Below are 13,957 nucleotides of genomic sequence, written 5' to 3'. Positions count from 1 at the left end.
AATTCAGTCTCTCAGAGCTGATGTGAGGATGGCACAGGACCACACACCATTTTATCCTGTTATATATGGGGTTGTATACCTAACAACAACAATATTTGCTTTGATAGGTACAGACAACATAGCAAGGCATGGGGTCCTTCTCCTGACACTCCAAATACTGTAGGGTTAAGCTGGAATGATCCTGAGAATCAGGCTGATCCGTCTCATTTGATAGGTGGGGCAACTGAGCTCCCAAATGCTCATTCATGGACAGCCCTAGGTCTTGAAGGGGGAACCCCAGATGGCACTCCAAACTCTCCTCACCCCTGTTAGGATGTTTGGCTTCCCTTTCAACTGGCTCCCCTGTGATTTCCTCCCAGAGAAGTGTGGGTAGAACAGGAATTAGGCCAGGTTAGAGCTTATAAAACACAAATAGAATTGAGTTTGCCTCTGGCGATGCTGCTAGCGAGGTCTGGCTGCTGGAGAGTGTAAGGAAACAGCCATGGCTAGAATCCTTCCCTGCACCTTCCCCTCTGGGGGAAATCAGGCAGAAAATACACCATGCAGCAAAGGTACATTCAGTCACCAAAGATTTGGCCAGGCTTCCCTGGAAGCCACTCAAGTCTCCAGGAGAAGCCAGGGGTAGCTGAAATTCAAGGGCTTGCCAAGTAGGAATGGTAGGCTATAATTCTAGAACAAAGGCCTTGGCCAATGTCAACCACAGCTTCCTCAGCAAGCTCATCGTTAAGTAATTGCTACCATTTCTTGGGTATTTGTTCTGTGTCAGGTGCCACAATGATCCTTGGCACACTAATTAAACATCACGAAGACATATGTACGAATGCTATCCTCATTCTGCAAATGTGGAAACTGAGGTTTGGAGAGGTTAAAGTGGCTTACCTAAGACCTCACAGGTAGCAAATGGCAGAACTGAAATTTGAGTAGAGCTCTGTCTGACTTTGGGACTCCAGATCTAATCCATTATGCTATTCACCATGCCACCAGGTGAATCTAGGGAATTTGGAAGGACATGGAAGACAAGTCAGGTACACCATCTACCCTGGTCCAGAACATTCAAGCTGAGCTTTTCCCCATTCAGAGGCCCCTTTAACTTGACCCTCAGAGGCAACAGTGTTTGTATATCATGGTCTGACACCCATAGCTACAGCTGATTGAATGAGGGATAGCACCTGACATATGCCAGCCAATCAATTTCTTCTCTGGGAATTTGGGCTCTGGACAATAAGATTCTAAACTCTCCAGTCTCTTGGCAACAAAAGATGTGGAATGGAAGAGTGGTGGGCGGAGGGGGCATCATTGTTGGCTATGCTGTTCAGTCATTCATTCAATAAACATTTTATTGCCAGAAGTTAAGTGGTAGTAAGTGGGTACAACAGTGAACAAAACAGGAAAAACCTCTTGCCCTCAGGGATCTTATCATCTAGTGGTGGTGGGAGAGACGTACAATAAATGTGTCAATTGTGAAAGATGTCAGCTGGTAGTGGGCCGTATGCAAAATGTGAGGGGAGTTCTTGCTTCCAAAAACCAAGCTTTTCCCTTTAAAATCTATACTCCCCCTCCTACAAGGCTTGAGGCCCATTCTTGTGTGAAGTGACTATGTACACACACAGATACACACAGAGTCACACCCTTCAGTCTGGAAATTTCCACACTTTTAAGCAGTAAAATAAGAACTCAACCCTATAAGCAAGCCCTCAAGATATCTCCCAGTGTCTGAGGAAGTGACAGTGTCGAGCCCAAGCTGACATGGCCTATGACAGAGATTTGTCAATTGTCAATAGCACCTCTGATGTCTCCTGCTTGCCCATCATGAAATTAACTGCAGAAGCTCAAATCAGAGGTGCCCACATCCTGTTCTTTCATAGCATTACTTTCCTCCGGAGACACTTCGCCCCAGTTGAGTATGTGTGTATGGAGGGAGATAAGCAGACACCCAGTGCCTACACCAGGTGTAAACAGGTGGTAAAGGCTACCCCTTGTGGAAAGGACCTGGGGATGGAGGTCCTAGTACTTCCTCTCATTTCCAGCTTGAGATCACAGCCTGCGAGGACCACCCCAATGACCAGCTGACAGTTTACCAGCATATACTGCTGCTGGCTAGGGAACCAGACCAAGTTTCTACTGTGCCATGAGCCCCCCAGACACACTTACCTCAGAAGATTCTGGATGGGGTTCAGGATTCCACCTAGGGTCTTATGCAATGCAGAGGCTCCACAGGAAGCCTCTTTCACTGGTCAACTTCTAGCCCCCTTTAAGGTATTCCAATCAGTTATTGGAATTATCTTTTCTCCTAGTCTCTCTCCTCTCAGCTCCTTCCATTCTGATCACCATTCACACTTTTCCCACCCCCCTTTTAAGCTCACCCACATATATCTGCTGTTCTCTCCATCACAGTTTTTGCTTGATTGTATTATGCTCTTACCTACACATAACATAGCTTTATGATAGCATTTATTCATCTTCTCTGCCCTCTGAGCCCCACTTTCTTCCTTCTTCCTACCATTTCGGAAACACTTTTTGCCAATACAGTCATCATTTCACCAAATCCTTACAACAACTCTGTGGGATGATTACTGTTATTGTCCCCTTTACCAGGGAGCAAACTGAGGCTCCAGGAGATGAAGTGATGCACCCAAGAGCCACAGCAAGCAAGTAGGGAGCTGGATGAAACCTCAGTCTCATTGGGCCCAGATCCCCTAGATTAACATCTGCTGCCTCACTTACATATTGCCCACCTTTTATGGGTTTCTTCTCCCACATGTTTATAGAATTAATTTCAAACAAGCTCTCTTTTATATGCAGTTCTCTCTCCTCCTTACCTCACCTTCAGCTGTGCATCTGGCATTTACAAGGTCAGTATTTCTGGAACACACCTCTAGGAAGCTGTACTTGACTATGACACCTTCTGCTCATCCTCCAGAGATAAGCTTCCATTTCCCCTTCAGAAGATGGTTCCCTTACCCTTCTTCAAGCCATTTCAGCAATAAAGTCCCTTGCCTAGACAATTTGCATTCCACTCTCTCCTCTCTTCCCTATTCTCCTTTTTCAGCTCTCCTACTTCCTGGGACTAGGAGTCCAGTTCTTTCTGGGTGGCTGACCTGAAAAAACTACAGATGACAAATCCCAAAGGCAGGGCTTTCCTACCCAGCACACCAGCATCACAGCTCCTGACAAGGACCCTGGGTCCTGGCCCTCGTCCCCTAGTGACTCTTGAAATGAATGGGAAGTGTCAAGCCTCACCCAATTCGCTCCTGTTCCATCTCTTCCATCTTCTCAGCTCTAGCGATTACCCTGTTGATGATTTCCTTCTCCTCATCTGTCAGCTCTTCCTGCTTCTTCTGCCGGTCAGGCTGGCCACTGGAGTGGATGGACCAGCCTGCCTGGAGCCTAAAAAGCAATTTGGAGAAGTGTGAGGTTGGGCAGTATAAAGTATTGATAAGACACATGATCTGCAGTTCAAAGCCCTGCTGAGAAATTCACTGGCTGGGAGACTGGGCAAAAGAGTCATATCTCTCAGAGCCCCAGTTTGATCATCTGTACAGTGGGACATGTGAATCTCTCTCACAGGTTTTGGTGAGATTATTTTTATTAAGTGCTTAGTGTTCAATATACAATACATAAGTGACATTTGTAGAATCTGGGGATCTGGAGGGTGATGGTGTTCTCAGAAAGAGAATACAGAATGGTAGACTTCTATAACTGGAGTGGAAACAATTTTCGGTGGGGGATTTAAAGTTCTGGATCTCAGGTTGACCTCAACACCTGTCTGACAGAGGACATTATGTGTGAACCATACAATGTTTTTCAGACATTCAAGCTAGTTGCCAAGTAGTTTTATAAAACTCACTTGATTTTACATAGGAATTAAGATGTATTATGTTAGACAAATCTGCTGCACAAGACTTCTTTAAAGTGTTCAAGAGCAAAGATGTCAGTTTGAAGACTAAGGTGCACCTGACGTAAGTCATGGTATTTTCAATAATCTCATATGCATGTGAAAACTAGACAATGAATAAGGAAGACTGAACAAAAATTGATGCATTTGAGTTACGGTGTTAGAGAAAAATATTGAAAGTATCAGGGTCTGTCATAAGAACAAACAAATCTGTGTTGGAAGAAGTACATTCAGAATGCTCCTTAGAAGCCAGGATGGCCAGACTTCATCTCTCATACTTCAGATATGGATATATTATCAGGAGGGATCAGTCCCTGCAGAAAGACATTATGTTTGATAAAATGGAGGGTCAACAAAAAAAGAGAAAGACCCCACAAAGAGATGGCCTGACCCAGTGATAGCAGCAATGGACTGAAGTTTACCAACAATTGTGAGGCTGGTGCAGTACCAGGCAGTGTTTCCTTCTGGTATGCATAAGGTCACTATGAATCCAGGGTCACTCTAATGGCACTTAATAACAACAATAATCAAGATTTACAGCCTCAACAGTTCCTATAGCATTGAGTTCTACCTCATAATCCTCTTGACCTTTTCACTTTATAGCAAATCTTAACATAATGCCTACGGTGTGCTAGCATTACCTTATTCAGTCTTCCTACTGTTTCTGCTATATGCCCACGTTACCTCATATGGTCCTCACACCATTTCTACTGCATACTTGTGTTGTTGTGTACTTGTGTTCAGTCCTTACAATGTGCCTACCATGTGCCCCCAGGACCTCGTTCAGTCACACCAGGCCTTCTGTGTGTGCACTTTACGTCATTCACGCGTCACACTATGCCTGCTGGGTGCCCACTTTACCTCAGTCAGTCCTCACACCAGGCCTTCTGTGTGCCTGTGTGACCTCATTCAGTCCTTACACCATGCCTACCAGGTCATATCACACCTCATTCTGTCCACAAACCATTGCTACACCCACTCTACCCACTCAAATATATGCCTGTTTACCTCCTTCAGTCCTCACAATATCCACACTTTTATGCCATTTCCTGATTCGTTCCTTACACAGTGCTTACCATGTGCTCAACTTATCTCATTCAGTCCCCATACTGCGCTGATACTATGGTGTGTCTGTGTGACTTCATTCAATTCTCATAACAACCCTATCATGTGCCCACTTTACCTCCTCAGTCCTCACACCACACCTACTATGTGCCTGCACAACCTTGTTCACGCCTCACAATGTCCCTACTGTGTACCTTTACAGAGACATTGGGCCACTTGTCCTAGGTCCCATGGCTGGGATTCAGACCTGGGTGATCAGCACACGTTTTCCACCACAGTACATACAGAACTGAATGCTAGCCCTGCATGGCTCCAGCGACAGACCACAGAAGCAGAGGATGCTGAATGCAGAGTTAACTCTGTGGTCTCTGGCAAATTGTTGTCATCTTCACTAATCACACGATCCATGCCACAGGGCACTGAAGTGCAGCAGCTATGAGTGGAAGGCAGGGTTAAAAGCCACTAGAAATTCTTGTTTCTGTTAGGAAAAGAAGCTGGAGCTACAAATCCTCAGGAGCCAGTACCCCATTAGCTGCCAGACTCTATTACTTGCACTGCCCTAATCTCGTCAGCAGGCATGAAATTGCCTTTTGACACTCAATGATGGAAATTAAAAGCCCTTTCTTGCTCCTATCTCTCCGTTCTTCTGGCATCCTCCAGTCTTAGCTGGTTTGTTCTGAAGAGCAAAGAAGAAAGAGTTTGAGAGGGAAAGGGGTGAGAGTCTTGGGATAAATCTTGTGAAAAGGGGAGAAAGGAGGGTATGGCCTAAGGAAGCACAATGTGCCTTGCTGGGGGGTAGTGAGAACAGAGGACTGTGGGGTGAACCATCGCTAAACACACTCAGAGCTCCCTGCTCAGAACCTCCAATGGCTTCTTACTGACTTAAATAAAACCTGGAATTACAAAAAGGTAATGGTCATGGAACATTGAGAATGTGTCAAATGCCATGGAACTGTGCTCTTTAAAATGGTGAATTCTATGTTATGTGAATTTTACTTGAATAAAAAAAGTAAACATAAATGGTCTTGCCTATTCTGTAAGTTCCTACAGGATTTGCTTACCTCTCTGTTCTCATCATCCCCTTCCTCCTCATCATCACTGTACTCAACCCCTCCTGGCTTCCTGCTTTTCCTTGTACAACCAAACCTTGGTTTTGCCTCAGGACCTTTGCACTTGCTGTTCCCTCAGTCAAGAACACATATCCCCTCAGGACTCCCAGACTGTTTCTCCTCATCTCTCAGATCTCAGCTCCTCAGAACAGCCTTCCTTGGCCTCCTGTTACCCAGCTCCACTTTCTTCACTAGCTGAAATGATCCTTCTTGTGTTCTTGTTTATCTACTTATTGCTTCTCTCCCTACACCAGAATGTAGATTCCAAGGAACTTTATTTGAATCTGATTCACTGCTATACTCATAACATTTAGTACAGTGTCTGGCACAGAGTGAACACATAAAAAAACATTTCTGAATAAGGCATAGTCCCTTGTTATGAAAAAGAATGTCAAACTCCTAATTGTGTGTCACAGGGGAAGACAGAAGCAGTGAATTTGTTACTGGGGTCAGGGAGCTCCCTGTGGAAGTGACATCAAAGTTGAGACTGGAGAAGTCTTGCTGTGAAGCATACACCTCAGGGCCATGCTTTTTACACGGGCACCTTTCAAGGCCTTGGGAAGGATCCACTAGTCGTTGTGTTATTTACAACCTTTGGAAAAGCAAAATACTTTTGTTTTATTCATCTTTGAAAGACTTCCCTCATAAAACTATATATATATATATCTGGCCCCACACACAAAAGGAGCTCTGGTATCATAGTGGTTACGAGTTGGGCTAAGTTCATGGTCAGCAGTTCGAAACTACCAGTGGTTCCGCAGGAGAAAAATGAGGCTTTCTGCTCCCAAAATGATTTACAGCCTCAGAAACCCTATACAGGGTCACTATGAGTTGGAAACGACTCTACAGTACATAACCACCAAACCACTGACCCCACAAAGCCAGCGCTGGTCCCTGTGTTAAGACTTGAAAGGTAAGCTGGAGCTGACAGGGGATGGGAGAGGAAGAGATTATATCTGGCAGAGAGAATGGTCTTTGCCAAGGCCTAGAATTGACGGAGTAGGCAGCAAGCTTGGGAGGGTGAGGGGGAAAGCACCCTAGCATCACCAGTTTCAGTGATGGTTCTCAAGGGATCTTGCTTGCTGGTACTCACAATCTTGTGTTGTCTTCTTCCCAATACTGAATCTGGAGTGGTCCCTTGTGTGACTTCCAAGCCTAGGTCTTGTAGTTTCTACTTTGGTCTCTTGGATTGCTTGCTTTAGTGGAAGTCAGCTACCATGTTGTAAGGATACTCGATGTGGGGAGGTCCATGTGGAAAGGAACTGAGGCCCCTCAGCCAGCACTAACTTACCAGCTATATAGCTGGATAGATGGCTGTAGCCCCCAGCTAACATAGGACTGCAACTATATGAGTAACACTGTGCCAGAGTTTCCCAGCCAAACTGCACTCAAATTCCTACTAACAGAAACTGTGAGAGATTATCAATGAGTTTGTAATCTTAAACCATGAAGTTTGGGGTGATTTGCTATACAGTTTTTTTTTGTTGTTGTTGTTAGGTACCATAGAGTTTTTTCCAACTCACAGCACAACCCTATGCACAGTAGAACAAAACATTGCCTAATCCTTCGCCATTCTCACAATTGTTATGTTTGAGTCCATTGTTGCTGACCCTGTGTTAATCCATCTCATTGAGTGTCTTTCTTTTTTTGACTGGCCCTCTACTGAGCATGATACCCTTTTCTAGGGACTGGTGCCTCCTGATAACATGTCTAAAGTATGTGAGACAAAATCTCACCAGCCTCCCCTCTAAGGAGCGTTTTGGTTGTACTTCTTTCAAGACAATTTGTTTGTTCTTCTGACAGTCCATGGGAATTTACATATTCTTTGCTAACACCATAATTCAAATTTCTTCTGTGATCTTCCTTACCCATTGTCCAGATTTAACATGTATATAAGGAGCTCTGGTAGCGTAGTGGTTACGAATTGACTGTGAACCTTAAGGTCAGCAGTTCGAAACTACCAGCTGCTTCGCGGGAGAAAGAGGAGACTTTCTGCTCCCGTAAAGATTTACAGCCTCGGAAACCCTGTACAGGGCTCTATGGGTCAGAACCGACTCCAAGGCACATAACAACAACAACAAATGAGATGATTAAAAATATCATGGCTTGGGTCAGGCCTACCTTAGTCCTTAAAGTGATATTGTTCTTCCACTTTAAAGAGATCTTTTTCAACAGATGTGCCCAATGCAAAAGATTGTTTGATGTCTTGACAGCTGCTTCCAGGAATATTGATTGTGGATTCAAGTAAAATGAAATCCTTCACAACTTCAACATTTCTTCCTTACCATGATGTTGTTTATTGGTCCAGTTTTGAAGATTTTTGTTTTCTTTACATTGAGGTGTAATTCATGCTAAGGCTGTATTCTTTGATCTTCATCAGTAAGCACTTTAAGTCCTCTTTACTTTCAGCAAGTAAGGTTGTGTCATTTGTATATCAGTGGTTGTTAAAGCGTCTTCCTCCAATCCTGATGGCCGTATTCTTCATAGAATCCAGTTTCCCAGATTTACTCAGCATACAGATTAAATAAATATGGTGAAAGGATACAAGTCTGACACACATCTTTGTTAAATTTTAAACCATTCAGAGTCCTCTAGCTCTGTTCAAACAACTGACTCTTGGTCTATGTAAAGGTTCCACATGAGCACAATTAAGTGTTCTGGAATTCCCATTCTTTACAATGTCATCCATCGTTTGTTATGATCCACACAGATGAATGCCTTTGCATTGTCAAAAAAACACAAGTATACATCTTCTGGTATTTTATGCTTTTGGCCAAGATCCATCTGATATCAGCAATGATAGCCTTTGTTCCATGTCCTCTTCTGAAATTTTACATGCAGGTAATATTAATGATGTTTGATAATTTCTGCATTCTGGTGGATCGCCTTTCCTTTGCAATGGACACAAATATGGATTTCTTCTAGTTGGCTGGCCAGGTAGTTGTCTTCCAAATTTTTTGGCATAGCTTAGTAAGTGCTTCCAGCACTGTCTCAGTTTGTTAAAACATTTTAATTGGTATTCCATCAATTCTAGGGGCCTTATCACCAATGAGTTCAGTTCTCCCATCAATACCATTGGTTGAACGTCTTCTTTTAATACTATCAGTTCTTGATTATATACTTGATTATATACTACTTCTCAAAATGGTTGAACTTTGAACAATTCTTTTTGATATAGTACTCTTTCCATCTTTTTTTTTTTTTTAATGTTAAGATTTTATTTACAAAGCTTCTTTGTTGTACAGAAAGTAAAAATGCTGTTACAACCTCAGCATAACTGGTAGCCACAAATGGTTAAGACTCACTGATCACAGCTATCCACGCTACAGCAAGTCTTACACGGAAACCTAACAAACACAATTTTGTTGGGGTGAGATCCCCAAGCTTGGTGGTGGATTTCCAAGAGGGACTAAATAGAAGAAGGTGGAATCTCACAGAAACTATTCTTTGGCTCTTTGGGTGGGTGGGTGTCCTGGGGTTTGTATCACAGCTACTTTTTTTTTTTTTAAACAGCTGCCAAATACACGAGCAGTCCAACCAATACTGAACAGTTCTTTTTTTGAAGGTTATTTGGGATCTTAATCATCTTCTTCATCATCTGTTTCTCGCTTCCTCTTTTCACCTTTTCTGCTTTCTTTCCCCTCCTCTTCATCTTCATCCTCATCTTCTTCATCTTCATCAAATTCTCCATCAAGGCCAAATTCTTCTTCCTCCACACTGGGTTCGTCTTCATCTTCCTCCTCTTCGAAATAAAAATCTTCATCCTCATCCTCACCGTCCACCTCAACATCTGAGTCAGGGGCTTCCTGGTTGGTTCTCTGGGTCATAGCCATCAAGGTAGATCAGCTGAGGAAGGAGTTTGAATACACTCTCTCGGTAATCATTCAAGTTGGTAACCTCACAGTTAAACAGATCCAGGCTTTTCAGGCATTCCAATTTTTTCAAAGGTTCCAAGGTGCTGATATCTTTCAGTTTATTTCCACTTAAGTTTAGATATGTAAGGTTTGGAAGTTTTTCCGCTAACACATCCAGATCTCCAAAGATTCTATTGTCACTAAACTCAAGTTTTTTTCAATTTTGGCAGTTTGGGGAGATTCGAAACTGAAATCAAGCCTACATTTATTAAACTGAGGAACTCTAAATTCACAAATTCAGCTGTTAAACCCTCAATTTTTCCATCATTTGATCCGCAGTTGTCTAGGACAAGTTCTCGAACAGCCTCCAGGGTCCGGTTCCTCAGGTCCAGGTGAATCCTTCTCTCCATGATTCCCTCTGCCCCCCTCGTCACACTTAGCATTCCGCGGAGTGGGGAGAGGCGTCCTGCGCTGTACCTGGAGCCAATTTACTCTCAGGAGCCCAGAAAAACCAAGGAGGGAAAAGGGGGCTGGAGCGCAGCGCTGGTTTCACTACTGCCGCCCTCGGCCGCAGCCCCGCACTGCGCTTAAACCGGCAACGCCGCGCGGGTTGGATGCTCGGCTCCACTCGCCCCGCTCGGCTCGCCAGTTGCAGCTGCACCTACGATTCCCATCTTCTTTTGATGCTTCCTGCATAGTTCAGTATTTTACCCATTGTTGTTGTTATTGTTATTAAGTGCTGTAAAGTCGGTTTTGACCTGTAGTGACTCTATATAGGGTTTCTTAGGAGCAGCTGGTGAGCTTGAACCATCAACCTTGCAGTTCAAAGTCCAGAGCATTAACCCACAACACCACGGAATCCTTTCATATTGCAATTCAGGACTTGAATTTTTTTCTTCAGTGAGAAGTACTGAACATGTCCTTCCCTTTTGGTTTTCTAACTCCAAGTCTTTGCACATTTCATTGTAATATTTGACTTTGTCTTCAAGCTGTCCTTTGAAATTTTCTGTTTAGTTCTTTTACATTTCATCCACTTGCTTTAGCTTCTATGTGTTTAGAGTCTCTTCTGACATCTTACTTTGGTCTTTTCTTTCTTTTCTGTCTTTGTAATGATCTTTTGCTTTTTTTCATGTATGATGTTCTTGATGTCATCCTACAACTCATCTGACTTTCAGTTATTAGTGTTCAATGCATCAAATCTGTTCGTGAGATGGTCTCTAAATTCAGGTGGGATATACACAAGGTTATATTGTGATTCTTGTAGACTAGTTTTAATTTTCTTCAGTGTCAATCTGAACTAGTATATGAGTCTGTTCCACAGTTGGCCCCTGGCCAACTGTTCCACAGTTTTGGCTGATAATGTTGAGCTTCTCCGTGTCTCTTCCCACAAATATAGTTTATTTAATTTCTGTATATTCCATTTGATGAAGTCCACATGTATAGTTGTCCTTTATGTTGTTGAAAAAGTCATTGATATTGTGAAATTTTATCATTAGTTACCTCCAAATACCAGTCCAACTGGAGGATACTGTGAGTAGCACAAAACATCTGTACTTATTCTTTACTTGTTGCATAACAAATTATCCCAAATTTAGCAGTTTAAAGCAACACACATTTATTATCTCAGAATCTATGGGCAGGAATCTGGGCACAGTTTAACTGGTCTCACAGGACTGTGGTCAAGGTGTCAGTTAGCCTGCCTTCTCTCATCTGGAGTTAGGCCTGGTGAATAATCTGCTTAAAATCACATTCAAGTTGTTGGTGAAACTCAGTTCCTTACAGCTGTATGGAAGGGGCCTGTTTTTGGTTTTGTGGGGGTTTTTTCATTTTGTTTTGTTTTTTGCAAGCTGAGGCCACCCTCAGTTACAACTAAGTGGAATTTGCCAACATCATCACATGTACCACTTATTTGATGAAGCTCACAAGGAGAGTCTCTAGCAGCCCTATGCTAAGAAAGTCTTATATAACATACTGTTATAACAAGAGTGACCATATTCTTTAAGTTAGAATCAAGTCTCAAGTCCCACCCACACTCAAGGGATCATGTGTGTCGGGGCACATCTCAGAGTCTCACAGGTTTCTGACCAGGTTTAATGCTCCTTTTGATGGAGGCCTCAATCTCTCATAACAAGTCCATGCCATTGAAAAGGTCCATGTCATTGAAAAGGTCTTCCTTCTGGTGTACTAATAGCTGTCAGCCTGAGGCTCCTTCCCATCATTTTTTAAAAAGGATACGACAGACTTCTGCATAATGAAGATCTGCATATGGATCATTCCAGAAGAGCAGACCGTCATGGAGGGGAGAAATCTTGGTCACAACCTAATTCACTTGCCTCCCAGGTCTCTTTAGTTTTCTGGAAATAGAGGTCTTAATTATCTTCCTTCTTCCTTCCCTCTTCCCTATTTTTCTTCCTTGATTGCTCTTCTGATCCTTCCCGATTAAGGTCTTGCTTTTATTTAGGAGCTCAGTGATGAAAACTGAGCATGGTTGAGACTCTGGGCCAAGTATCCAGTGGAGACTCTTCCAAGACCATGCTTCTCCAGTTCATAATCTAGTCATAGACATTGTCATCCGGCCCAGACCTCATGCCAATGCCTCGCAACTCGCTGGGGCAATGTGCATAGGAAAGACATACTCTTGGACATGATAGTGCTCCAGAAACATGGGTAGGATGTTTCCAAGGGCATGGGATCACCTTCCTCCATCTAGGGATGAGCAGAAGGCCTGCTGGAAGCTGCTGGCACTGCTCCAAACCCTTCCCCCATCCTCAGCTCCAAACCATGCTGTTGACAAACAGCTCATCCAGTGTTTGAAAATGTCACCGATTGGTCTCAGTAGGGACTCAGAAGCCTCCTGCAGATTTTCATGCTTTCATTCCAAAAGCAAACAGAGGGAAACAAGATCGGTTTGGTTTCTCAAACCAAAGCTTCTGTCTGGGTCTCTCAGGGTCTGGGGAGCATGTGATCAAGGGGAATCTGAAAATTGCTCCTTGTGACAGGACACTGGCTCCTTTGTCCAGCATCTCTAGGTTCTGAATTTTAGCCCCATGTCCTTAAACCTAGGGTCCAGCATTTGGATCTTTTTAAAGAATCACTCCTTTCTTGAACAAGTTACTCAGAGCATCATGTCCAATCCAGAAACTGACCAGAGGAGCTACTATGTGCATACCTGAGCCTTCGTTGACATGGTTAATGATTGAAATCCTTAATCTGTCATTTTGTAGCAGTGTATACAGAGGTCTTATGCCTCTCTGAACTTCCATTTCTTCATATTTTCAGTGGGACTATTAATAGGATTGACACTGGAGAGACATTGGAGGATAGAATATGAAAATGGCTGCAAAGTACCTACTACATAGCAAGGACCCAGTAAATGGTAGGTAACTCTTACTGCTATGACCATCTTCTTAATCTAAGAAATGCCCTACCTTTAGTGAGGGATGAAGGACTCTAATCAATGAACTGAAGATCTATTATGTACTGGGAGCTTTGGGAGGGCCCTATGACGTCAGCTCAGGCTGCAAAATTTCTTGAAGCTGCCTTCCCAGGTGAGAACTGGAGTTTACCAGAATAATTCTTACTAACTAGCAGCTGGCAAGGTAGATCATCTTCCTAAGCAGACATGGCAGCTGTCTACAATTAGATAATTGGAAAACCATTCCCTTGGCTCCTATGAAGATGCAATTAACCTAAGAGAGTAGTACAGGGAGTGGGCTTTGGAGTCACAGTCTTGATTCCTTTCTTGGCTGTGCCCTGGCTGGATGTGTTACCTTAGGAAAATTACTTAGTGTCTCTGAGCCTTACTTAACTTGCTCATCATATAGTAATGGCCTCAGAGAGCTCATAAGGCTGACCATGCAGATAGGTTCTCAAAAAAGATTAGTTTGCATATTCTTAATAATATAGTGATTAAACACTTTGGTGTACGTGCATGTCTCAAGTCTTTGCAATGGTGAAAATTCAGAAGATAATCTAATGGAGGTGCACAAAGAGTGGGCACTCAATCAATGTTTGTTGAATGAATGAATGGGATG

The 13,957-nt window shown here is 43.2% G+C and overlaps 1 protein-coding gene across 1 annotated transcript in view; it reads right to left on the bottom strand.

The window, feature by feature from the left end:
• RPH3A (rabphilin 3A homolog (mouse)) overlaps window positions 1-13,957 on the bottom strand; it is an 83,764-nt gene that overhangs the window by 57,905 nt on the left and 11,902 nt on the right. Inside the window, exon 3 of the mRNA XM_006870508.1 lies at window positions 3,241-3,387. Within this exon, the coding sequence (XP_006870570.1) occupies window positions 3,241-3,387 (147 nt within the window). The remainder of the gene's footprint in view (window positions 1-3,240; window positions 3,388-13,957) is intronic.

Source organism: Chrysochloris asiatica, unplaced genomic scaffold, assembly GCF_000296735.1.
Source record: "Chrysochloris asiatica unplaced genomic scaffold, ChrAsi1.0 scaffold00142, whole genome shotgun sequence".
NCBI lineage: Eukaryota > Metazoa > Chordata > Mammalia > Afrosoricida > Chrysochloridae > Chrysochloris > Chrysochloris asiatica.
This window is presented reverse-complemented; position numbering and strand designations above follow the sequence as displayed.